Genomic DNA, 24,872 nt, shown 5'->3' with positions numbered 1-24,872 from the left:
GAGGCAAACATAGAACTGTAGAGTTGGAAGGGACCCCAAGCATCATCTAGTCCAACCCCCTGCCATCTCAACATGCGATCCTCCGTCCAGTTTGAAACCATACAGAACCCTGCTTAGCTTGGCCCCATGTGCACCCCCGCCAAGGGGTAGCCAGCATCCTTCGCCCCCTGCGGATTTTACACGGTCAGCTCCTCGCGAGAAGGGCCTGGCCAACCTTCACTCCGGCTCGCGGAGCTCAGAACAGCGCTATACACGCCAATGACGTTACAGGCACAAAACTACACCGCGGCACAAAAGCTTCCATGGGCCAGAATCCACTCCAACCAAGAGGGAGAGAAACAAAACAAAGGTGCGCAAATCCGATCCGAGGAGGCTTATTCCTGAGTAAGTAACTGCCCGTTTTTTGGGGAGGGGGGGATTAATTGGGAAGTGCAAAAGACACAAGAATATATTCGGTGGGCGTGTGATGCCTATATTTCTCTGACTTTCCCTCCGCCCCGGCTCCAAACTGAGCTTCGGAGCTTCCCCGCTCTTGCAGAACCAAGCGAACTTCACCGCCCGCGACTTTCCTATTTGGCTCCCAAACCGGGCGGCGAAGGCGCCAGGGGAGGCTTGGGTCCTCCGCCCGGCTCCGGCGCTACGAGCCGAGCGCCCCTGATACCCCGCGGCCGAGGCCCACGGAGGCCGGCGCCGGCGCTCTCGGGACGCCTCACTCACCATGGCTGTGCTCCGGCTCCTGTCTCGCTCACTGGCAGGCTGGGCTCAAGGCGCTGCGGCCCGAGCGCGGCGGTGGGGAGGCCGGCGGGGCGCCCGCGCCATCACACAGCCAGCCGCCACTGCCGCCGCCGAGTCCTGAGGGAACTTTGGAGCCGGCGCGAGTGGAGCTGGGCGGCGCCTCCCCTCCGGGCTCCTCCCGCGGGCCCGCCGGCCGCGCCTCGTTTCCCATACAAGGCCGAACCGGCGCCGGCCCGCCCAGCCTGCGCGCCCTTTCCTGAGGGGGAGCCCGGCGTGGAGCCAGCGCAGGCGGGCGGGCGAGTGGGCGGCTCCGCTGAGGGAGACGGCTCCGCGCTCCTCGAGCGCTAGGCGGGAGCCTACTGCCCAGTCCTCGCATTGCAGTCCTGCCCTCCCTCTCTCACATGAGCTGCTTTGGGGCAGGTTTTGGATGGCTGGTATTGTTTCGTTAGTTTTCCTCACAACGACCCTGTGAGGTAGGCCGGGGGCCAGGTCCTGCCACTCTCTTGCTTCCAGAAAGGTGCTGCTGGGCAAGGAAAGGAAGCCCATCCACCAAGTGTTAGAAAAGTCCCCCCTCCCCGGCCAAAAAAAAAAGGGTTCCCTAATATGAAGCCCTCTCGCTTGAAATATTTCCCCACACTGTGGACTGGTTCTGCCCTTGGTAACACCCCTGAATAATTTGGCCCTGTTCCGAAGCGTTACTGATTGCGATTGTGAAGGCAAAGTATTGCAACCATGGCTAGTAGTCACTGGTTTTCTTACAAATGTTACCTTAAACATTTTTTCAATTCATTATATATCATTTGCCAGTAAGCTCTGACCTTATTACAAGACCACATGTGGAAAAAACGAACCTTCTTTCTCTTTACACTTCCAACACTTATTCGCTTTTGATTCATACATTCTTGCCAGTCTACTAAGTGTTAAATACCATCTATATAACATTTTTCATATAATTTTCTCTTATACCATAGCAAGTTGTAAATTTTATATCCATATTCCACAATCATTCTCATGCCTCCTTTTCAATGTTATGACCAATATCTATTGTCCAACATATTGTTGAAGATTGCACTTGTTCAGCCTTTGTTTCCCATTCCAATAACATCTTATGCATTTTAGTCATCACTTTATTGTTACAGTCTAACTGATCTTTGCTTCTCCCTTCTTCCACAGAACAGCCAGAGTCTCAGATGGGAGAGCCAAGCCGGACCCCTCCCTCCCCTCGGAGCTGGAGGAAGTCTTTCAATACGAGGGGAGCCTCTGGAGAGACAGCCGGCCGCAACATCGCTGGTTCTCTTCTGGCAAGGGAGGTCCTCCGGCAGGAAGCCATTCATAGTGAGGAGGGTCTTTCTGTGGCTCTTACCTCAGGTCTCCCTCATAAGTATTAGGCAAGGGAGTCCAGGGGGGATCTTCACTTTCGTAAAGCATGGGGAGGGAGGAAGTGCCTGGGAGATTGGCTGGGAAGTGGGTCCTTCTCCCTCCCAAGGGTAGCCTGGAACTTTTGAGTTCTCAAAAATGGCCAGGAGATAATTTTTCTCCACACAAGACCCAGAATGACAGTGGTGGACTTCGGGCTCTCAAATTCCAGTGCCATCCTGTGCAACTCCCACCCACAAGGCCCACTGCCGCCTCTCGTGCTCTGTACCAAAGCACTGTTTTGGCACCCCCTGCAGTGCAGTGCCCAGTGCAGCCACACCAGTCACGCCGCCCAGGGACGCGGACTTATAAAAAATATTGGGGGGGCCCGGGAAAGCTCATGAATAATAAATAAGCTCATGAATATGCAAATAAAGTGGCGCCGCCTCCTCGTGAGCGAATAGGGGAGAGCGTGCTGCGCCTATTAATCAGCTCCGGAACAGCTGATATGCGGGAAACGTGGGGCTAGCCGGAGAAGAGAGGGCGAGCCCCCTCCGCTCCGGCCCTAAACCGCTGAAACCGCCAGGAGGAAGGAAATTCCCCCCGGCAGTGCCTTGGCAGTGGCGGTGGTGCTGCGAAGCAGCGAGGCAGGAGCCCCCGCCCCCGGGGATTCCCTAATCTCGCGGGGGACGGCCGGGGCTCTCCGACTAGGGCGCGCGGCTGGCTGGCTGGCTGGCGAGGGAGCAGGTGGGGAGGAGGCGGGGGACGGCGGCGGCACTCTGCTGGAAGGGCGCCCGAGATTATTGGGGGGGCTGAGCCCCCCAAAAAATTTTTTGAGGGGGCTCGAGCCCCCTCAGGCCCCATGGAGTCGGCGCCTATGACGCCGCCCTAAAACCACCAGAGCCATGGGGTGCTTCCTGGTGTCCAGGCTGGCAAATGGCCATAGATCAGCGGTGGAGCCCTTGCCTTGCCTGCATGAGCCACAAGTGCAGTGGCATCTCCAGGAAGGCCTGGGAAGGAGGGACCCCTGCCTGAGGCGCTGGACAGCCACCTGCCAGTCAGCATGGAGGTCACTTTGGGCCAGGAGGACCAACTCCTTGGCACCCCACCAATGGCCACTCTTTGGGCTTTGGTCGCAGTTCCGGAGGAGAGCAGGATCCATCTCTCCTTGCCAGGCAGAACCCAAGTCTTTTTTGAAAGAACAGCCCGTTTTAGCTGCCTCTCTTCCAGACTCTGCTGGGATGTGGCCTCTACCTGATGTTCTTCCCCGTCTACCCTCTTTGCACAGAGCTGTTTATGACGGAGGCCTCCCACCTGAGCTCCCTTCGTATTGTGGCCGTGCTCTTCTATCAGCGGCTCCATACAGAAAAGCTCCTTTCGCAGGAGGAGCTGACCCTCATCTTCCCCGACCTAAGAGAACTGATTAAGATCCGTGGTAAGTCTGCTTCCCCTCCAGACTGTGGCTGGCCCAGGCCTCCGCTTCTTCCTGGGTGGGTCAGGGGCAGAGGGAGAAGGGACTAAAAGAAAAGCACAGCATCCAAAGAGCTCTGCAGCAGGATCAGGCCCAAGGGGCCCAGCCACACCTGCAGCCTTTTTTCAGGGGAGGGGCCACAAGCAGCAGGGCAGGAGCGCAAGCCCAATGCCCCCCCCCCAGGAACGGGGATTGTTTAGAGGCATCCACTGCCTTGGACAGGGAGGATGGAGGGGGCAGCCAGTTGCTGCCTCTGAGCCTAACGTACCTCACAGGGTTGTTGTGAGGATTAATTGAGGAGGGAATCCATGGACACCCTCTTGAGCTCCTTGTAGGGTAAGGTGGGGTGTAAATGACATAAATAAATGAGACGCCTGGTCTCTCCACCACTGAGAAAGTGGTATTTTAAAAAGAGCAGGCCATCTCCGTCCCCCTCCTGTCCCTGCTGGGGTTATTCTTTATTCCCCCACTCCCATTGCCTTGCTCAACCTCCCCTCCCGTGTTTCTTCCCTCCCCTCCCAGGTTCTCTGTTGGGGAAAATGAGGGATCTGCTGGAGAAAGGGCCCCTCACCAAGAAGATTGGGGACCTCCTCCTTTCCCAGGTAAGGATCCCAGAGCAGGGTGGAGAGGCTGGCGGCAGCTGGGAAGGGGCTGCCTCCTGGTCCACTACGGGGAATTTTTCTGCGGTTATGCCATGACAATCTTCCGGCAGGGCACTTCGGACGCTTCAAAACTTCATTTGCTGGCCAGGGACTTTTGGTGGCCTCATCTTCGGGTCAAGGTGGAGCAATAGTGGCCTCCTGCCCAGTCTGTCGTCGGGCTAAAGACGGTCCTGGCAAGCCAGCAGGACACATTCTACCTCTACCAATTCCTGAACAGCTCTGGCAGACTGGACTTTATCATGGACCTGCCTCCATCCCGGGGCCACTACCATTTTGGTAATGGTGGATACCTTGACCAAGATGGTGCATTTTGTCCCTTGCACTGGCCTCCCCTTGGCCAGAGAAACAGCAGACCTCTTCTTGTGGGAGGTGTTTTGGCTGCACAGCCTGCTGCAGCATCTGGTGTCCAATAGAGGACCACAGTTTACTCCCTGCATTGGATGAATGACAGTGGGGGCTTTGCTACTCTTTAAGTGACCTACCTGGGCCACCAATGAAAGGTGATTGCTATCTGCCCTATCTTCAACTTAAAATAATTGGATTTTTGAATAAACAGCATATGACACAAATATGTAATCTACCATACTGCCCCCATTCTGGAATATTTAAGCATATTGCCCAAATTGATAGATAATCCTATTTTGTGAGGATATGTCTGTGGTGTTAATATTGTCCTCATTTAGGGCAACAGCTTTACTTATTAGATTATCCCCCCCCCCCGATTCTCGCATTAAAATCCCCACATAACAATACCTCTGTTGTTGGGAATTTTTCCTCAATACATTGTAGAGCTTGTTCTAGATCCTGCCAGAGTTGTTTTGCATCGTGGTTTATGTGTTTAGGCAGTGATTTTTTTCTTAAAAAATGTTTAGGGGTACTCTCATTTTGACTCAAGAAAATCACCATTTTATAGTTCAAATCGGGAAAAATAAATGCAGTAAATGGACAAAAGTATAAAGATTCAGAAAATGTTTAGGGGTATGCGTACCCCTGCGTACCCCCAGAAAAAAGCACTGTGTTTAGGAGGGATATACAGTGGTACCTCAGGTTACAGACGCTTCAGGTTATAGACGCTTCAGGTTACAGACTCCGCTAACCCAGAAATAGTACCTCGGGTTAAGAACTTTGCTTCAGGATCAGAACAGAAATTGCACAGTGGCAGCAGCAGCGAGAGGCCCCATTAGCTAAAGTGGTACCTCAGGTTAAGAACAGTTTCAGGTTAAGAACAGACCTCCAGAACGAATAAAGTTCTTAACCTGAGGTACCACTGTATACATTTAAGCAGATACATGAATTCATTTTAGGAAGGTTTACTAATACTGTCCGGATATAACCATTATTTGTTAATTTCAGCTCCTTTATATCCATTTTTGTGTGTCACAAGAGAGGAGGACAGCCACACCGCCACTTCCAGATCCGTATTTACCTGTTTTAACTGCTGGGCAGGACACTATTTTAAAGCCTTGTAAATGGATGCTGGTGGTATCTGTTAGCCAAGTTTCTTGTAGGCACAGTAAATCAAATTATTGCATATAAGTAATAAATTCAGGATCAACAAATTTGTTCATCCACCCTGCCATGTTCCATGACAAGATATGTCGTGAATGCTCAGTGTGCTTTACTTCTAATCTATCTATCTAATCTATCACAACTGGTGGTGCCCCAAAAACGCTGCTATTGCGAAATTGGGCAGTTTGCATCTTCTCATGCTCTTCAGAATGTGTGTCTTATGCTGATTCCAATGGGCTACCCAGTTCGTGTGGTTCTAGATATCTGTTGGCTAGTAATTCTTTGCCAGAGCAAGGATATTTATTCTGTGTCTAGCAGGGATATTTTCGGCCTCTGCCTCAACAGTGATCTTAGAATCAGATTTTGCAAAGGGATTCTGTTGAATCTGTTCCTTCAAGATTGGGCTGGGTACATGTCCATAAATGTCTCAATTTAAATGGTAGCTTGTCTAATTTGTCCATAATCCTGTGTTGTTCTTCATCAGGGGGTTTGAGGAATGAGGATATCAATTCTTCTTCTGCTGGTTCCACCCAGTCAAATTGGTCTGGGGCCAGCTGTTTGGGGATTGGCTTATTCTGGTAGGGAGTCACTTAAATTGTTTGAGTAGACACCTTAATTTTTTTATGGTGGTTCTGCTTTTCTTGGGTTAAATCATCACCCTGATTAGGCTTATTTGACTCTTTCTCCACTCCTGAGTTTGTGATAGATCTTTGCTGCTGCTCAAAAGGAAGATGGGAAGACCTTACTTTTTTAAAGTGCCGGTGGGGAATCACAACTTTCTTGACTAGTTCAAGTCCCTGACCAGTCAAAGTGTCTCTTTCATCTCTGGGGCCAACATTATTATATCTCTTTGCTATTGCAATTAGTGTCTGTTCACATAGTTCTATATTTTTGGGTAGATAGCTTTATTTAGGTCTTTTGTTAGGTCTAGTATTTCCCATTGACAGTTTGCTGGAAAGGTCAAGCATGTGCTGTTATACCCCTTATCTGGCCAGCACAAAACATTTTATTCAAACATTTACAGTGTCTTTCATTCATAAAAGAGAGTTTATAGGCTTTAATTAATAATGTTACTATATGGGGGTGGGTTATAGGTTTGTTTATTTTTTGTTCTTACTCTTGTCATGTATTTTGTGCTTTTATATTGCATTTTTATGTCGTCGACACCCTGTGATCTGTGGATTAAGGGCAGTATATACCTTTAGGTGTGTGTCTGTGCTTTGCCCCCTGCTGTTTAATGGATGAGGTGTTGACAAGCCGTTTTGCAGAGCCTAGCCTTCTACTGACTCTGTTTTTCCTATAGAGGATGCTGTTTCCTAAGAGGATTTAAAATTCAAAGAGCAACTGCCATTTTTCTGTAGCACTTTCTTGGCATATGGAGCTGTGTTTGTGCTTCTGTATTCTTGCAAGCGGGACACGGGTGGCGCTGTGGGTAAAACCTCAGCGCCTAGGACTTGCCGATCGTCAGGTCAGTGGTTCGAATCCCTGCGGTGGGGTGCGCTCCCGTTGCTCGGTCCCAGCGCCTGCCAACCTAGCAGTTCGAAAGCACCCCCGGGTGCAAGTAGATAAATAGGGACCGCTTACTAGCGGGAAGGTAAACGGCATTTCCGTGTGCTGCGCTGGCTCGCCAGATGCAGCTTGTCACGCTGGCCACGTGACCCGGGAGTCTCTTCGGACAGCACTGGCCCCTGGCCTCTTAAGCGAGATGGGCGTGCAACCCCAGAGTCGGACACAATTGGCCCGTACGGGCAGGGGTACCTTTACCTTTTATTCTTGCAAGCATTCACTTATCCCCATGCATTATATTCATGACAAGAGGATGACACAGCCCTCTACAAAGGGTTAATGCATGCCTGTCTTTAATCCTTCTATGGCTTGGAATTCTGGAAACAGCTTCCATGAATGAATATGTGTGTGTGTATGAGACAAAGCAGTACAGAAATAATTTTATGAATGATTGAAATGTCCCTCTCTTTTTCTCTCCCTTTCAGCCCAGAGGGTGTCTGGAAGACCCTGAGGGCAAACAGCTCCTCCCGACTCCCTCCCTTTCCCAGGTCCCCCTCCATGATGTAAAGGCCAGCTAACACCACAGCCCCACCCCAGGGGATAAGGGGGCAGATTCCACCAGGAGCACCCCCTCAACAGAAAGAGCAGCCCTCATGCCACCCTCTCAAACCTCCCTTGTCCCAAAAGTAGTGCAGCAGCAGCCCAGCACCCCAATCAATCTGTGTGGCGTTCGTACAGAGCCCCCGGTCATCTCATGGACTATTGACCCATACACCACTAATCCGCTGCCACCAACCAGGTCCTCCCTGGTAAATCACCTACCGTATTTTTCGCTCCATAAGACGCACCTGACCATAAGACGCACCTAGTTTTTAGAGGAGGAAAACAAGAAAACAAAAATTCTGAACAAAACAGTGGATGTATGATTTTTGTGGTGCAGGCTGTAGCCATGGACATGCTATGTGATCTGATGGTGAATTTGGGGTGACCCAATGCAAAAATCCTGAGGATCCATGGGCTTTTACCTCCCCCCCTCCCAGGCAGCCTCCTTTATCTCTAGCGTCCCATATTTCCCTCCCCGATTGCTTGCCGATCAGCTGCTTCCTTTCAACTCCCACCTCTCTCTTTCAAAAAAAAAAATATGATCTGCTTTTCACCCCTGGGCAATTTGGCTCCAGGGACCATGCATTCACTCCATAAGACGCACAGAAATTTCCCCTTTTAGGAATAAAAAAGTGCATCTTATGGAGCGAAAAACATGGTAATCTCAGTCAGGTTCTTAAGTTGACAAAGAAGAGTGTCGTTTATTGCAAACACAAATAAACTTCAACTGCATTCAAAACGTTGTTACTCTTTACCTTCTTAGTCTTATTTTATCCTGTCTCTAACTCTTCTATCTCCTCTCACACAAGAACCAACTGCACTAACTGTCTATTTCCAACTGTCTGCCAACTGTTTTCTCAACTGCCTTTCCCAGCCAACTAAAACCAACCAACCCAAACCTCGGGCTTAGCCCTTTTATGAACAGCTAGGCTCCGCCTCTGGCTTTCTATTGGTCTACCTATTAACTTTTTCTCTCCCCCTGTACAGACATTTTAAAAAGAACGGGCAAATGCCACACAGTCTGTGAGCATTTAGAAAAGAATGCTGTGATTCCTAAGACCCAGCATGGGTTTCTCAAAGACAAGTAATTCCAGACTGTGGCATTTGCCCATTCCTTGTGAATTTGTTTTTACAGGGGGATGGAAATGGTTAATGTAGATTGACCCATGAGAAAGCTCAGAGGTGGAGCCTACCTGCTTTTGAGGCTCAGCCCAGGGGTTTTACCATGGGGAGATAGAGGAGTCAGAGACAGAGAGCCACTATGATGAACATAGCGGTTGTGACAGCTAGAGTGAGAGACAGGGATAGAACTGAGAGAGAAGAGTGTGACAGTGTGAGATAGTGCCACATCTTGTTAAGGGCGCGCATTTGAGAAACCGTTCTGAATATTTTAAAAACTTATTTGTTCTTCAATAAACTTTAATCTTCATTGTTGATTTTACAACCTGACTGAGACTCAGTATTTCACCAGAAGAAACCTGGTTGGTGGCAGCAGAAGAATATAGCAGTGGTGTACAGGTCAATAGTCCATGAAACAACCGGGGGCTCTGTACGAACGCCACACAGACAAATCTCATTTCTTTTGCTGATGGAGTTACAAGCTTGGTGGATCAAGGGGATGCTGTCGACATAATGTATCTTGATTTCAGTCTATCTTGATTTCAGTTCCTCCTTGGCAGGGCCTTGAGTATTGAGGAGCATTCCTTTACATTAACTTCTGACACGTGAAGTTTCCCCCACCATTTATATCCATGAAGGGAAAAGCTTCAGTTGTAAATTTCCATACACCAAAAGCAGGGCCTCTAGAAAAGAGAGCACTCCCCACTCCTCACATTCTCTCGTTGCCACAAAAGAACTGCAGTCTCTCCAGAACATTTAATCCATTTTACTTTTTAAAGCACAACATTTTTTATAAAAATGTGCTTGGACTCGTCACATCTAATTTGACACAACATGTGCATCCTCAAACAGATGTATCATGCTGAAGACCCTAATTAGAACCTTTTAACAGGTTATAACCAGTCTCAGGAAGAATGCTTTCCTGGCCATGTCTGACAGCAAGCAGGGCCATAGCTAGGGGGTGGTGAGGTGGGCCCCCACCAGAGATGCAGGCAGGGTGTGTGTGCAAAATCGGCTTTAAAAACATGTCCATAAATATGTCTATAAATAAAAATATTGATTATTGCCTCATAAGAAAAGGTTTTAAATAGAGGGTGAATTGAATGGGTGGAGGGGGGGTGGGCGAGAGGCGGAAAAAAGAGCTAATTTGTCTGTGGCTAGGAAGCGCAATCTGCCAGGGGTCCAAGATGCTTAAGAACAGGAATTTTGTAGCCGCTGGGACAGATCTGGAATCCAAGGAGACTTCTTTTGCAAGCTCTCAAGGAAGGAGGAACTTGCCTGCTGCAGCATCCCCAGAGTCGAAGCATCCCTACAAATAGAGAAATGAGGGGTTGACATGCAAGGGTAACAGATGTGTATTAAAAAGGTAACCACAGCAACAGCTTCTAAAGTACACTGTATCCCCCGCCCCCTGCAATTTAAGCTCTGTTGAATTGGACCAGGAGACCTCAGTCCAGCATATACATCAGATGCCTCCAGGAAGCTAGAACTCATATTCAGAGGTGAACCGTCTCTGTACATGGAGGTTTTATCTATCTACCATGGCAAATAATCCAGTAATAGCTGGTGATAGCCACTTTCTATAGGAACCTAAGAAGTGCCCTTCTGGATGAGACCAAAAGCCCACCATCCAGAGACCTCCAGGACAGTCACAAGAAACTGAAGGCAACAATGTTCCCCAGCTGTTTATCTCCAATATCAGTTAGCCAGACGGCCTCTGGAAATAGAGGCTCCATCAGCTGTTGTGGCTAACATCGTAAGAAGCTAAAGGCTTCTAGTCCCACATCCTCTTTTCCCATGATGTCCACTTTGATGTCTGTGGAAAGCCCCTGGAAGGAGGGCATGAGGGCAGTATCCCTCTCCCTAGTAACCTATCAACCATTGTTAATTTAACTAATCCCTTTTTTAAAATTTCAGCCACAACTATATAGATGGGAGACACCTGGCTTACTAGCAGTACATGTGAAGCTTGGTGGACCACAAGCTTAACATGAGTCAAAAGTGATACAGCAGCAAAAAAAGGCTAATGCTATTCTAGGCTGCAGCAACAGAAGTATAGTGTTCAGATCAAGGGAAGTAAGAGTAGCACTCTGTTCTGCCTTGGTCAGACCGCATCTGGAATACTGTGTCCAGTTCTGGACACCATGGTTTAAGAAGGATGTTGACAAGGTGCAATGCATGCAGAGGAGGGCAATCAAGAAACTAAGCCTTATGAAGAGCACTTGAAGGAGCGGGGTATGTTTAGCCTGGAAAAGAAGAGACTGAGAAGAGATCTTCAAATATCTTAAGGGCTGTCACATGGAGGAGGAAGCATGCTTGTTTTCTCCTGCTCTAGAGGGTAGGACTTGAACCAATGACTTCAAGTTGCAAGAAAGGAGATTCCAACTAAACATTTGGAAAAACTTTCTGACAGTAACAGCTGTTCAACAGTGGAACAGACTCCCACGAGAGGTGGTGGACTCTCCTTCCTTGGAGGTTTTTAAACAGAGGTTGGCTGGCCATCTGTCATGGATGCTTTAGCTGAGATTCCTGCGTTGCAGGGGGTTAGACTAGATGAGCCTTGGGGTCCCTTCCAACTCTAAGAATCTATGATTCTATATCTAACCCCACCTTGAGGAAGCCTAATATTATTTTTTGGTTGGACCTATACTCACAGGGTAGTTGCCCCCTTCCCCCACTTGTGCTAGATATGGCTAGGTTTTGGTTATGGTATTTGATCCCATTTCATAAAGGAATTTAAGAAAGGAAACAACCTGCTTTCAAGGAACACAGGAGGCAGCGTGGTTTATACGTACTTGGAACTTGGGTTGTTGGGATTGAGAGAGAATGGCTCATTTACACCTACCTGCCCTACACAATCACCATAGACTGATAAATGATCTTCTCTAGTAAGCAGCTTTCCTCTAACACCCTCACTCCACCTCCCAAAGTAAGCGTCCAGTTTGTTTGTAAAGTTAGTGGGCACTTTTTCAGTGGAGCAGAAATCTGGGGGAATGGATGTTCCAACCTATCAGGGAGAACAGTGGACTCTAGTGGGCATGAGCCAGAACAGCAGACAAGTCAAACAACAGGCTCCAGGCCAGAGTTACCCAAACTGTGTGTCGCGACACATTAGTGTGTCAGCTGCAATGTGTAGGTGTGTCATGCAAACGCTCCCACTGCTGGAAAGTGGTTAGTTGAACCTCTGGTTTGCTGTTAAAACTGAATTACTTTGCCGTGAAATGATGTGTGTCTCAAAAGTGTGTCACCGACATGCAGCGTTTGGAAAGCTCTGAATAAGATGATCCTTTGTGTCCCTTTCAAGCCTACAATTCTCTGATTCTCTTTCCCAAGAAAGAGGTTTGTCTTTCTTAATGTCTGCAACAGCAAGTGGATAGCTTAGACGTGTGAACGGGTCAGCAGAAACCACAAGACCCCACGGAGAGGGCTTCTCTGTCCCCACCTCACCTTACCTCAGGGCCAAACTAGATGTGATGACTGACGGGACAAGGCCTGCTGAATCACAATAAATAGAAAAAGCTTCCCTTTACTTCCCCAGTCGTGCTTTTTTCCCAGCGTGAGCTGGGCTTAAAATGTTCGTAGTGATGGATCCAAGGGAGGAAAGACAGGTATGGGGTTAAGATCCAGACCCTGTCTCAAATTAAAATTAGGCATCCACCCCAACAACCCTATTAATGAACAAGCTAGGCATGTGATTTTTTTTTAAGGTGGTAAGCTAAGCCCATCTGGGTCTTATCTGATCCTCAAACATAGTGGTTTTCATTCCATTAGAGACAGTTCACACAGTTCAGCTATGAATCATCAACTTTTTGAGGAACCAAGTGACCCAGTTCTGGCCTAACAGGGTTTCAGTACTTCTCTGGGGCTGAGCTGCCTACACTCCAGCCATGTTGCTAATGGTTCATCCTGCCCACCATGTAGTGAGTTTCATACGCCTAACACCAACAACACCTACCATTAACAAAGGATAACAGTCGTCATGCTAATCAATAAGCTAGCAATTGGGCCAGGACTGTGAGTGGGAAACAAGTTATACCAACATGAAATTCCCATTGTGATTAGCAAAATCTCTAGGCCTGTCGCTGGCTCAAGCCAGACCCCAGGTGCTTCTCATGACATTGCCTTCCCTTGAGTCACATGTTTCAGATCTACCTCAATCAGATGAAGCCCAAACAAATTATGCTTTTCAGCACTGAGTGAAACTCAAGATTTGTTTTTCCAAACCGTTGTAGTTTAAAATGTATGGAAAATCTAAAGTATACACAATATGGGTTTTGGGAGGCATGTTTCCCTTAGCTCTGCCCCTAGTCTCCTATTCTTGCTCTGCTCTTTTTTCTTTTCTGAGAACGTCTTGTTTCCTTCATGTTCCAAATAAGTCAAAGCTTCCTATTCAGTCTGATTGTATTTATTGTCCAAAAACAGCCTGCTGCCACGATGGACAGAAGTTCATAACTACCGAGCAATGTTCCCTTCTACCTTTGACAGTCCTATTTACAGCAATAACAGAACAGAGCAGAATTCTCCACATTAGTGTGTCAGTTGTAGTGTGTAGGTGGGTCGCACGAATGCTCCTCTTGCTCCTTCCAGAGCTGGAAAGGAGTTTGTTTAACCTCTGGTTTGCTAGTAAAACTGAATTACCGTGTTTGTTTGTTTGTTTGTTTGTTTGTTTGTTTAATTTATATCCTACCTTCGCTACAAGGAGCTCAAGGTGGCATACATGGTTCTCCTTTTCCCCATTTTATCCTCACAATGAGGTAGGTTAGGCTGAGAGTGAGTGACTGGCCAAGGGTCACCCAGCAAGCTTCCTGGCCAAGTGGGGATTTCATCTTCCGTCTCTCCCAGGTCCTAGTCCAGTACCATAACCACTGTGCCACACTAGCTCTCATGCTTGCAGATGGGGCAGGAGGGCTTTCTACTGTAGGACATTGTGGTCCCATCTCTTCCAGGAAACCTGGCTACCAGTGTTTGCATCTGATCTTGGCTAATCAGGACAGACTAGGCATCTTCAGCTAACAGAAGTGGTCTCAGAAAGGTGAGGCTTGTTGTTGAGTACCCCACGCTCATTCTTGGGGACCTCAATATTCCCACTGCCTTTTCAATAACTTCATGGCTGCTAGGACAGCCATGGAGATGTCCTAACCTGTAATCTGCCCCAATACCTGTAGGCGGGGGGAGGGAGGGCTTACTCTGAATTTAATGCTCTTGGCTAGGCAGGGAGCTGATGATTGTAAATGTGTATTTATTTAGTTCCTTTTTTATCGACAGATCTCTTCCTGGGCAGTTCCAGGCTTTTGACAACTCTGAAGAATTTGCTACTCTTATATGAACCTGCCAAAACATTATGCCAGAAGTCTTCCTGTGGGTGCTGCCTCATCATCATCATCATAATTTATTTATACTCCACCCATCTGGCTGGGCTTCCCTAGCCACTCTGGGCGGCTTCCAACAAAATATTAAAATACTGTAATACATCAAACATTAAAAGCTTCCCTAAAGAGGGCTGCCTTCAGATATCTTCTAAAAGTCTGGTAGTTGTTCTTCTCTTTGACATCTGGTCGGAGGGTGTTCCACAGGGAGGGCACCACTACTGAGAAGGCCCTCTGCCTGGTTCCCTGTAACTTGGCTTCTCGCAGTGAGGGAACCGCCAGAAGGCCCTCAGTGCTGGACCTCAGTGTCCGGGTAGAATGATGGGGGTGGAGACGCTCCTTCAGATATACTGGCCTCACCCTCCTTCAGGAGAGAAGCAAGCGCCCTTGTCAGTTGTGGCTCCCCTTTATTAGAATGTCCTCCTCAGAGACACCCACCCAGCACCCTTAAAGCTTTAGGGGCCAGGTACAGCCTGATATTTGAATGGTAATTTTGAGTTTTGTCTTCTGAGACTGATGGGTAATTTGTTATTTTCCTGCTGTCATACGCCACCATTTCATGTGCTGCTGCAAAATTAGATGTTTTTCTCCAATGTTTTCATTATTTTGTGCTGGTTCCGAGTCTTGTGTTGTTGTTTCATTATTACAGTGGACGCTTGGGTTGCAAACGTGATCCGTGTGGGATGCACGTTAGCAACCCACAGCGTTTGCAACCCATGTCTGTGCATGCGCAGGTTGTGATTTGGCGCTTCTGCACATGCGCGACTGCCAAAACCTGGAAGTAACCCGTTCCGGTACTTCCAGGTTTCAGCAGTCCGCAACCCGAAAAAATGCAACCTGAAGCGGACGCAACATGAGGTTTGACTGTATTTTACAACAAACACTCTGTGAGGTCAGTGAGGCCGAGAGATTTCAGAAAAGTGTGACTAGCCCAAGGTCACCCAGCTGCAGGTGGAGGAGTGGAGGAGTGAACATGGTTCACCAGATTACAAGTCCACTGCTCTTAACCACCACACCATGCTGGCGCAGAGTGCCTCCCATTTACTTTGGCTAGTGGCCCAGCTGTGCCCCTGTCTGGACAGGGTTAGCCTAAGTTCTGTTGTCTGTGCTTTGGTAACCTCTAGGTTAGATTACTGCAACGCATTATATGTGGAGCTGCCTCTGAAGACGGTTTAGAAACTTCAGCTGATGCCAAATTTGGCAGCCTGGTTGCTCACCAGGGCAAGACGATTTGAGCATTTTACACCGATCCTGGCCCGACTGCACTGGCTGCCAGTTAGTTTCCAGGCCCAGTTCAAAGTGCTGGTTTTGACCTATAAAGTCTTAAAATGGCTCAGGACCACAATTCCTCAATGCCGTTTCCCATATAAACCTGGACCCTGCAATCATCATCTCAGGCCCTTCTTCGTGTGCCTCCTCTGTGATGAAAGGTCCAGCGGGTGGCAAGACAATATTGGGCCTTTTCTGCAGTGCCCCCCCACTTGTGGAAAGCTCTCCCCAGAGAGGCTCACCTGGTACCTTCAATACAAGCTATATCATGCCTCTACTCCAAGGCCTGTGGCTAATTAAACAATATTTGGCCTTTTAAACTGAAGTAAGGGTATTGTTTTTGCTTGTTATTATGGTATGTATTTTTGTGTTTTGATATTGTAAATCACCCTGTGATCTTCGGATAAAAGCCGGTACAGAAATTTATAATAAGAATAGTAATTCTCATCTTTGATGTGAAAACCTTGTTGCCAACCTCCCATTTTCCCACTTTTCCAGTGGGCTTTCTTAAGCCCCACCTGGCTTTGCCTAAGCACCTGCCTTCAGCCTCTCACATTTGCTGCTCTGAAAGTTGATCTCTGCCTGTTTGAACCCCAAGTGTGAATGATGTCTTTCAGCCTACTTGGATAGGCAGCCAGTCCCAGGACCTGACTGCCTGGAGCAGGCCACTTGCTATAGCCTTGAGGTGCTGGGGTGAAACCCCAAGTGACAGTTCCCTCCAGTTTTCCCACCAGAGGAACAACCTGCCAAAAATTATCCTGCGTAAGGACTCTTGTGTGTGCTTTTCCATGGCGGGGGGGGGGGGGTGGTGGCTTGTGCAGGAGAACTTCCCAAGGGATAATGCTACATGGCTGAGGTTTGTAGCATTTCATGGAGCTCAACATCCTCTTTGTGGGAAGTTTGCCTCAATGGCCCTGCATGGGGTTCCTTTTGTTCTCTGTAAAAAAGCGATACTGCGTGTCTTGACTTTGGTTGGCAACTGTGTTGCTTTGCCACCAGGCCAAACTCTCTCTTACTGGAGGTGGGGGGAGAGGGAGTAATTAATTTCTATGAATGACAGCCCGGAGAAATGTCACCAGGACCTTTTATGTGTACCAACTTCATTTCCTTACAGCCAAGCATTGTGTGCCTGCAGGAATTCTGTGGCGCACATTGAACAGGATAGAAGCTTGAGCTATGGGAAGCCAAAGTGTTCTTTCTGTGTCTGTGCTTTGCCTGGATTAGAATTCGTCACAGCTGGCAATTTGCTTTTGAAGAAGGGAAGAAACTGTTCTTCCCCCTGCCAATCTTCTGAGAGAAACTGACCCCGCTAGGAAATAATTGTGGGGTTAAGCCTCTTCAAAGAGGATTTGTATGTGCTGATATTTTGTTCCCTATAAATAAGTTCCTTCTCTCTCTCCTCTTGAGGAGGGCCTTGCTTCACGGAGGTTGAGATGCTTGTTGCTATAGCGACAGCGTCCTGGCAACAACTCCCAGCTGCTGCTTTGCTTCTCCTTCTCCGAGGCCCAGCCAGGAAGAGCCGAGGGGGCTCCTCGGTTGCCACGCTCCTCGGTTGCCGCGGTGGAAGCAGGAAATCAGCAACAGAGGGGCACCAGTACATCCCAGCTTCATCCTGGGAAGCCTTTAGGTGTGGCTGCTGACCTGAAAAATACCTACACCCCCCAAACAAGAAGTGTAGTCGAATATGCTGCTATGATACTCAGAAGCAGATTTGGGGCACTCCAGCCCTGCTCTAACCAGACCCAGGTAAGCAGCCTTGGGAGACAACTTGCTTCCAGTCAGACGTTTCACTTGCATTCGGATGTGGTGAGGCTCCTGGTGTTGACCTTCGGTTCATTTCTGTCACCGTTGCTTCCAACCACCTCCATATTTTCAGGTGTGTTGGCACCGAGACCACACGTCTCTCGCATGAGGGTGGGGAAGCAGAGTGGGGGCGGGGAATGAGGGAAGCCTTCGCTGTCAAGACCAGTGGAGACACTGCATGCCGCCTCCTTCCACCATGCCAGGATCCTGACGACTTTTGGTTTTCCGAAGACACGAGTTTGAGGCGACGGGAACAAAGCCATGTTGAATGCTGTCAGCGGGGCCCTGGATGCAGCTGTGGCATGTTCTGTTGTGAGTTTCTTAGGCTGTTGGGGGGATGCTCCGGGGGGGGGTCCCTCTAGGGAGGGGATGTGTTGTACATTTGTGACTTCTCTCAAAATAATCAGTGTACAGTGGGGTGGAGGATTAAGAAATGTTCCTTTGAAGATCCAAAATAAACTGGTATCTGAGAGGGAGCGTTTCAGTGGGTGACTTGAAACAAACAAATCAACAGCAGGGAGGTCTGTGCATTGTGTGGTTGGAGATGGTGGTGGTGAGCTTTTCTGCGCCTTATGACAAGCAGTTTTTGATGGGGCTTCTTTCTTCGGGTATGTTTGCCATTGTGTTAATTGTAATGAGCTGATGTACATACATAAAAAAGATGCCTTTTCAGGCTGGGATGAGATGGGCCGAGGCTTATTTTGGTGCCTGCGGTGGGAAATCCAAATAGCACCTCCCCCTCCCCCATTCCTAATGAGGCATGGACCGAGAAGTTCTCCTGCACAAGTTTCCTAGAAATGAATGGGAGAGATGTAAGGGCTCTCTTGTTCATCTCTCGTTTGTTTCCATGAGGCTTGGGCAGGAGAACTTGACAGTGGAAGTCTGCAAGTTGGACTCAGGGCTCCAGCCCCCTGTTGAGGCACCCCCCCACACACACAGTCAAGGCAAGAGGGAGACATCTCACTTGCTTGGCGTTATTCTCACAGTGGGGAGAGATTTCTGCAGTGCCTGAGGGTGGGTGGCAGGAATCTCTGCTTAATGATCACTCTCCAACATCCAACATGCTTGTTTGTACAGTGTTATCCAAAGTTCACCTTCCCAGCAGCAGGGTGATCAGTTGTTGGTAGCCGGCTCAATGGCTGGCCCTGCCAAAGCGGAGAGAGTTGCAACCTCTGTCTTTTCATAGCAACATAAGAAGAGCCCTGCAGGATCCAGGCAAAGGCCCATCATGGTCCACCCAGGCAGATGCCCAGAGTGGCTGGGGAGACCTAGCCAGATGGGTGGGTATAAATAATAAATTTATTATTATTATTATTATTATTATTATTATTAGTCCACAAGCAGGACCTGAGAGCAAGAGCACTCTTCCATATTTGCAGTTCCCAGCAACTGGTATCCAGACCGTGGATACCAGTTGGAGGCAGAGCACAGCCATCCCTGGGGTTTGCCATTCCCTCAGCTAGGAGCAGGTTTTCCCCTCCTTCCATCATTAGAAATAGAACATAGAAAATACGTCAGGCCATTGGTCTATCTTACTCAGTACTGACTACACTGACTGGCAACAGCTCTCCAGAATTTCAGGCAGGGAGTCTTACCTGGAGATTGGATTCGATTCATTATAACTCTATACTGTTTTTCATTCAAATGAATCCCAAAGCGACTTTCAAGCAATAAATAATAACATTATGAAACATCATAGAACATCACAAATGCAGCATAGATCATATAGAAAAATTAACAAATCATCAGTGAAACAATTACAATCTATAAAGCACTGTTAGCAAAGTAAAGGTAAAGGTACCCCTGCCCGTACGGGCCAGTCGTGTCCGACTCTAGGGTTGTGCGCCCATCTCACTTAAGAGGCCGGGGGCCAGCGCTGTCCGGAGTCACGTGGCCAGCGTGACGAAGCTGCTCTGGCGAGCCAGCACCAGCGCAGCACACGGAAACGCCGTTTACCTTCCCGCTATAAAGCAGTACCTATTTATCTACTTGCACTTGGGGGTGCTTTCGAACTGCTAGGTGGGCAGGAGCTGGGACCGAAAGACGGGAGCTCACCCCACCGCGGGGATTCGAACTGCCGACCATGCGATCGGCAAGTCCTAGGCACTGAGGTTTTACCCACAGCGCCACCCGCTTGTCTTTGTTAGCAAAGTAGCAACTTAAAAATAAGCTATACGTCACAATTAAAGCAAAAGTCATATTATATGATTAACAAATCAATGCAACATTCACAGTCTACAAAGCAACATTAACAAAATAGCAGCCAAAAATACACTAAGCATTGTTGTTTTTTTATAATCGTTCTTTTTAAAAAGGATTTTCGTAGTTAATAAGGGTACATAAGCATATCTCTTTTCAGTTCATAGAGTCCTTTCTACAGGTCAGTTACACTAAGCACTGTTAAGTTCTTGCACACATTCGCCACGCTCCCATGACTCAGATTTCACTCTATTCAGCTCATTGAAGTACACATGCATGTAATGCCCAGGGTAGCAACTCCCTTCTAAAGGTTCTTCGGGCCCATAGGCGCCGACTCCATGGGGCCTGAGGGGGCTCGAGCCCCCTCAAAAAATTTTCTCGGGCGCCCTTCCAGCAGAGCGCCGCCGCCGTCCCCCGCCTCCTCCCCACCTGCTCCCTCGCCAGCCAGCCAGCCAGCCGCGCGCCCTAGTCGGAGAGCCCCGGCCGTCCCCCGCAAGATTAGGGAATCCCGGGGGCGGGGGCTGCTGCCTCGCTGCATCGCAGCACCACCGCCACTGCCAAGGCACTGCCGGGGGGAATTTCCTTCCTCCTGGCGGTTTCAGCGGTTTAGGGCCGGAGCGGAGGGGGCTCGCCCTCTCTTCTCCGGCTAGCCCCACGTTTCCCGCATATCAGCTGTTCCGGAGCTGATTAATAGGCGCAGCACGCTCTCCCCATTCGCTCACGAGGAGGCGGCGCCACTTTATTTGCATATTCATAAGCTTATTTATTATTCATGAGCTTTCCCGGGGCCCCCCCCAATATTTTTTATAAGTCCGCGTCCCTGTTCGGGCCAGACATGGGGCAGCACAGGTGAAACCAGCCACCCCCTGATGGAAAACAGTGTCCTCACAGTTTTTCCTCTGGAAACAGCTCCCCTATAGGATCTCCTAGGGCTGGAGGGTGGGGCAAGGCAGGTGGGAAAAGCCATTACTTGCTGGCCAAATCTCCCCTCCATGGAGATGGATTGAAACCTGAACCCATAGCTGTCAACTTTTTCCTTTTTTAAAAGGGAAATTCTCTTATTCTGAATAGGATTCATCACAACAAAAGGGAAAAGTTGACATCTAAGCGAAACTTCTGCATGAAAGGAACAGGTGCTCTACTGTCCATCACTCAACCTGATTTTTCAGCAACAAATGCTCTCTTCATCACCCTCCTCCTCCTCCTCCTCCCTCTTTTGGCTGTGGGTCAGCTCTCTCCGTTCTGCTGCTAGACTACCTTGAATGGTGCCCAACACCTTCACCCAGACAGCTGTTCGTGAAGGCATCTATCTACACATGTGGGTGGGAAGTTCCCAACTTCTCAACTTTTCCCTCTGTCACTTGGAGAGCAGCTTATTTATTAAATAAATTCTTAAACTATTTATGTCCAGCCTTTCGGTTCTGCAACTGAACCTCAGGTGATTTGCAAAACACCTCCTGTCACCTTGCTCCACCACTGACAGCTGTGATTAGCAAAGAGAGACTCCTTCTAGCTACAGAGCCCATCCATACAGCATATCACACTTTGAAAGGCCTTTTAACACCCTCCCCAGGATGCTGGACTAAATGGGCCATTGGACTGCTCCAGCAGGCTCTTCTTAGGTTGTGTGAAGTGAATACAGTTAACATGCATTTTTTCTTGCTGAGCAAATAGCAAATGCCTGAGCAGGCCCAGGACTGCTGGGAGGGAGGGGTTTTACTCTCTTTCCCTGTCACAGTTAAAATAAAAAACCACATTTTTGTGACGCCTATTAGCATTTCAAAGGAAGCCCGCCCCCCTGGTGCTTAGAACCCTCTTCTGTTCCTGAGGCTTTTCTACCAGCTTCCAGAGAGAAGCCTGTGTTATTCTGTTGGAGCAAAAATAACCAAAGGGTCTTGCAGCATCATAAAGCCTAACAAAATCAGCAGAAGTCTTCATTGATGCCACTTCCTCTGATGCAACTCATCATGCTTCTGATGGAGCAGATTCTACTAGTCCATGGAAGCTCATGCCATAACGAATGTGGTTGCCTTTAATAATTATTAAATATTAGACCTTCTGCATGCAAAGCTTGTGCTAGTAATGTGACTTATCTGGAAATAAGTTGTACTGGAAAAATTTCCAATGCAAATTAACCTAATTTGCACTGCGAAATTTCCTGAAGAGCGATAGTGTTCGTTTTACTTGTAAACAAAGCATAAAAGGGGGGGGGATTTTCCAAGCTTCCCTAATATTGTATTTGCTGTTGACACCCATTTATTGTTACTAATGACCTGATGAAAAAAGGGGAAATTTTTTAACCCACATCATTTTTTAACCCCATATTATGCCTTGCAGGTAAGCTAGCCATGGGGATGCCACAAAATACATCTTCTTTTGGGGTCTGCAGTGAGGGTTTTCTGCTGGGCTCTCTGAAGTTCATCTCCTCCACCTCTCTGCCTCCTGCACCCACCTTTCCAAACTCCACCAAGTCTTCCCCTCCAGCCCTGCCCATTGCTGAAGGCTGTGAGCTGAACGCATTTGCTCTTCAACAGCCTGTCTCGAAAGCTAGGAGGGCAGCAGCTCTTTTGACCAAAGAGATATATTAGACAACTGTCATTGCCACACATCATGTTGTCAGACTTCCAAAATACACCTCAGTAATGGCAGTGTGTGTGAACTGGCAAACTGCATACCCTCCAACATTTCTCTGATGAAATTAGGGATGTCCTAAGGAAAAGCAGGACATTCCGGGATCAAATCAGAAACCGGGGCAGCTTCTGTGAATCCAGGACTGTCCCTGGAAAACAGGGACACTTGGAAGGTCTGAAACTGCACACAGCATGGGACCCCCCCCCCACATTAATGCCTCCCATTTTATTTCCATTTGTACTGAGGAATAAATGCATATTTGCTCTCCCAACCAGTCTGGGCCCTAAAGAGTGATGATGCACAGTAACAACATTGCCACAAGGCATCCCTCTCTCAAAGGCAAGAATGGTGGCAGGGATGTTGTTAAGTTGTGGGTGAACATATCAGACGACACAGCGATTCTTCAAACAGCTCTTGTTTATTCACAGGCCAGAACAGAACTGAACTGAAGGGTTCAGCCAGCCTGCTTATAGAGAGCTCCACTAGAACGCAACAGTAACCATTTTCTGTAACTATCCAATCACTGAACGTCACTTTCAATCCCTTATTTGCATATGTGGACCTGAGTGAAAACTACAGTATCCCCCTGCTGGCCCAGGGTGAGAACTTCAGTACATAACAGATGTAGCAAAGATAGCAGGGGACAGAGAAGAGAGGCCCTCCCTGGAAAATTGGGAGCCTGTGGCCTATTCTTTTCAGGTCTCTCAACCCTCTTCTGCTAGGTATGCTGTATCTCATCTGCCCCACCTCTTGGCTATTTCTCAGTACCCCTTTCCTGCTAATAGTCACTCCTGTCAGCCAGCCCCAATATATTTTTCTCCTTTTTTAAATTTATGCATTTTATATATCTTAGTACATCATTTATGCAATTGTCATTGTTTATCTTACATTCTGACTTCCATACACATTCCTCCATGGGGTCTTATTTAGTCCTTGTTAAGCTGCATCTCCTTAATTACTATCCCTCTTCTGATTATTTTAACTGCTGCTCATATATTTTACCCCACTTGGAAGTTTATCTGATTGTTTATCTGATTGCTATATGTCTTTAAATATAGTATTCCCAGTCTTATTTTATATCAGACTCATCTTGATTTATTATCTTTGCAATCAACATTGCTAGTCTGCGTATTCTATTAGCTTATTCTGCCAGTCTATTTTCGCGGGACTTATATAATTTTTTTTTAATAAGTTGTCAGTTTTACATTTCAAAACAAACATTTTACAAATTTTAAAATATCCAATGACTTCCCTTCTTCTCCTTCCATGGTTCATTTTACATATCATGCATTCCTGCATATTTTACTATAACCATTCAAATCAGTTTTCCACTTTTACAGCAAAAATTATTTACTCTGTTGAATTTATCTTATTGCTGCCAGTGTTTTCAGCTTTACACATTTATTTTCCATATTTTCAATAAATGTTTTCCACTCTTCTTATATGTTTTTGCTCTCTTATTCTGTATGTTAAATCTGCAAATTCTGCATATTCTGTCAACTTAAATTGCCAGTCCTCTTTGGTTGGGACCTCACTCACTTTCAATTTGGGGGCTAAAAAAACACGGGCTGCAGTTATTGCATACATAAATAAGCTTTTCTGACACATAGGAATTTCTGTTTGGGCTATTCCCAATAAAAAGAACTTTAGGGGTTGGGGGGAGGAGTAATTTTAAACATTTTCCCCAATTCATTATAATTCATTTCCCAATCTACTTTTACCCTTTAACATGTCCACCACATGTGAAAAAAGGTTCCCTCCACTTCTCTACACTTTCAACATGTATCTGATTCTGTTTTATGAATCTTAGCCAACTTACTCAGAGTTAAATACAATCTATGGATCATTTTCAAATAATTCTCTTTCAACTGCAAATTTCAAAGGCAATAAATTTCAGGTCACTTATCCAAAGTTTCTCCCAGAGGTTGAGATCTATATTGTCTTTTGTTTCCCATTCTAATAAACAATTATACATTTTAGACAGAAGTTTATCATTTTGTAAGTGTTCTTTTTTGAATTGTGAACTTTAGTCCATAAATCCATTCTTTCTATCTAATTTAAACATGTTGTGTATTTGGTGATATTGCAACCAATCTATAAATTGGCTCCTTAAGTTTTCCATTGGTTTCAGTTTGGGTTCCACCCCCCCTCCCCATAAAATCCAGCAGTTCACTATAAGATGCCCATTGTCTATCCATATTAACTCTCTTAATTGTAATTGCTTTGATGTGAGATAGCCATAAAGGTGTTTCTAGCATATTTATATATTTTTCCCAGATTCTATATAGATTCTTCCTAAGAATGTGGTTCATTAAGCTCATAGGTTTCAGCCTTCCCATACCAAAGACATGCATGTCAGCCAAATTTTAAATCATGACCCTCTAAATCTAAGATGTTTGCATTGTCCAATACAATCCATTCCTTTAACCTATGCAAACAACCTCCCTCATAATACAATTGCAAATCTGGCAGGGCAAAGCCTCCTCTTTCTTTTGTATCTATCAGGATACAAAATATTTTATTCTTGGCTTCTCCCCTTGCCAGATAAATTTAGAGACATCTTTTTTCCATTCTTTGAAGCAGCTTGAATGATTTACAATCGGGATTGATTGGAATAAAAACAGCGCCCTAGGGAGTATATTC

At 47.3% G+C, this 24,872-nt stretch overlaps 2 protein-coding genes and 1 long non-coding RNA gene across 8 annotated transcripts in view; all 3 read left to right on the top strand.

The window, feature by feature from the left end:
* The window catches only part of LOC309518552, a 117,907-nt gene that overhangs the window by 49,612 nt on the left and 43,423 nt on the right, over window positions 1-24,872 (top strand). The gene's annotated exons all lie outside the window — the stretch shown is intronic.
* LOC309519209 (rho guanine nucleotide exchange factor 11-like) lies at window positions 1,581-4,260 on the top strand (the record flags this gene model as incomplete). The annotated part of the gene is made up of 3 exons (XM_082199984.1): window positions 1,581-2,070; window positions 3,380-3,526; window positions 4,085-4,260. The coding sequence occupies exons 1-3, from the start codon at window positions 1,926-1,928 to the stop codon at window positions 4,258-4,260; spliced, it is 468 nt and encodes a 155-aa protein (XP_082056110.1). The 5' UTR covers window positions 1,581-1,925.
* Window positions 16,666-24,872, top strand: part of FAM81A (family with sequence similarity 81 member A) — a 53,765-nt gene continuing 45,558 nt past the window's right edge. For 2 of the 6 annotated variants that reach the window (XR_014213422.1, XM_082198669.1), the window contains exon 1: window positions 17,502-17,711. Coding sequence is in view for 3 of the 6 variants with exons in the window: in XM_082198669.1 (XP_082054795.1) it covers window positions 17,537-17,711 (175 nt within the window). In the remaining 3 variants the exon portion in view is untranslated. Of the gene's footprint in view, window positions 17,343-17,375; window positions 17,473-17,501; window positions 17,712-24,872 lie in introns of those variants that run through there. The other 4 variants (XM_082198670.1, XM_082198671.1, XM_082198675.1 and 1 more) reach the window with 4 other exon arrangements.

This window comes from Podarcis vaucheri (assembly GCF_965113315.1).
Source record: "Podarcis vaucheri genome assembly, chromosome: 14".
NCBI lineage: Eukaryota > Metazoa > Chordata > Lepidosauria > Squamata > Lacertidae > Podarcis > Podarcis vaucheri.
This window is presented reverse-complemented; position numbering and strand designations above follow the sequence as displayed.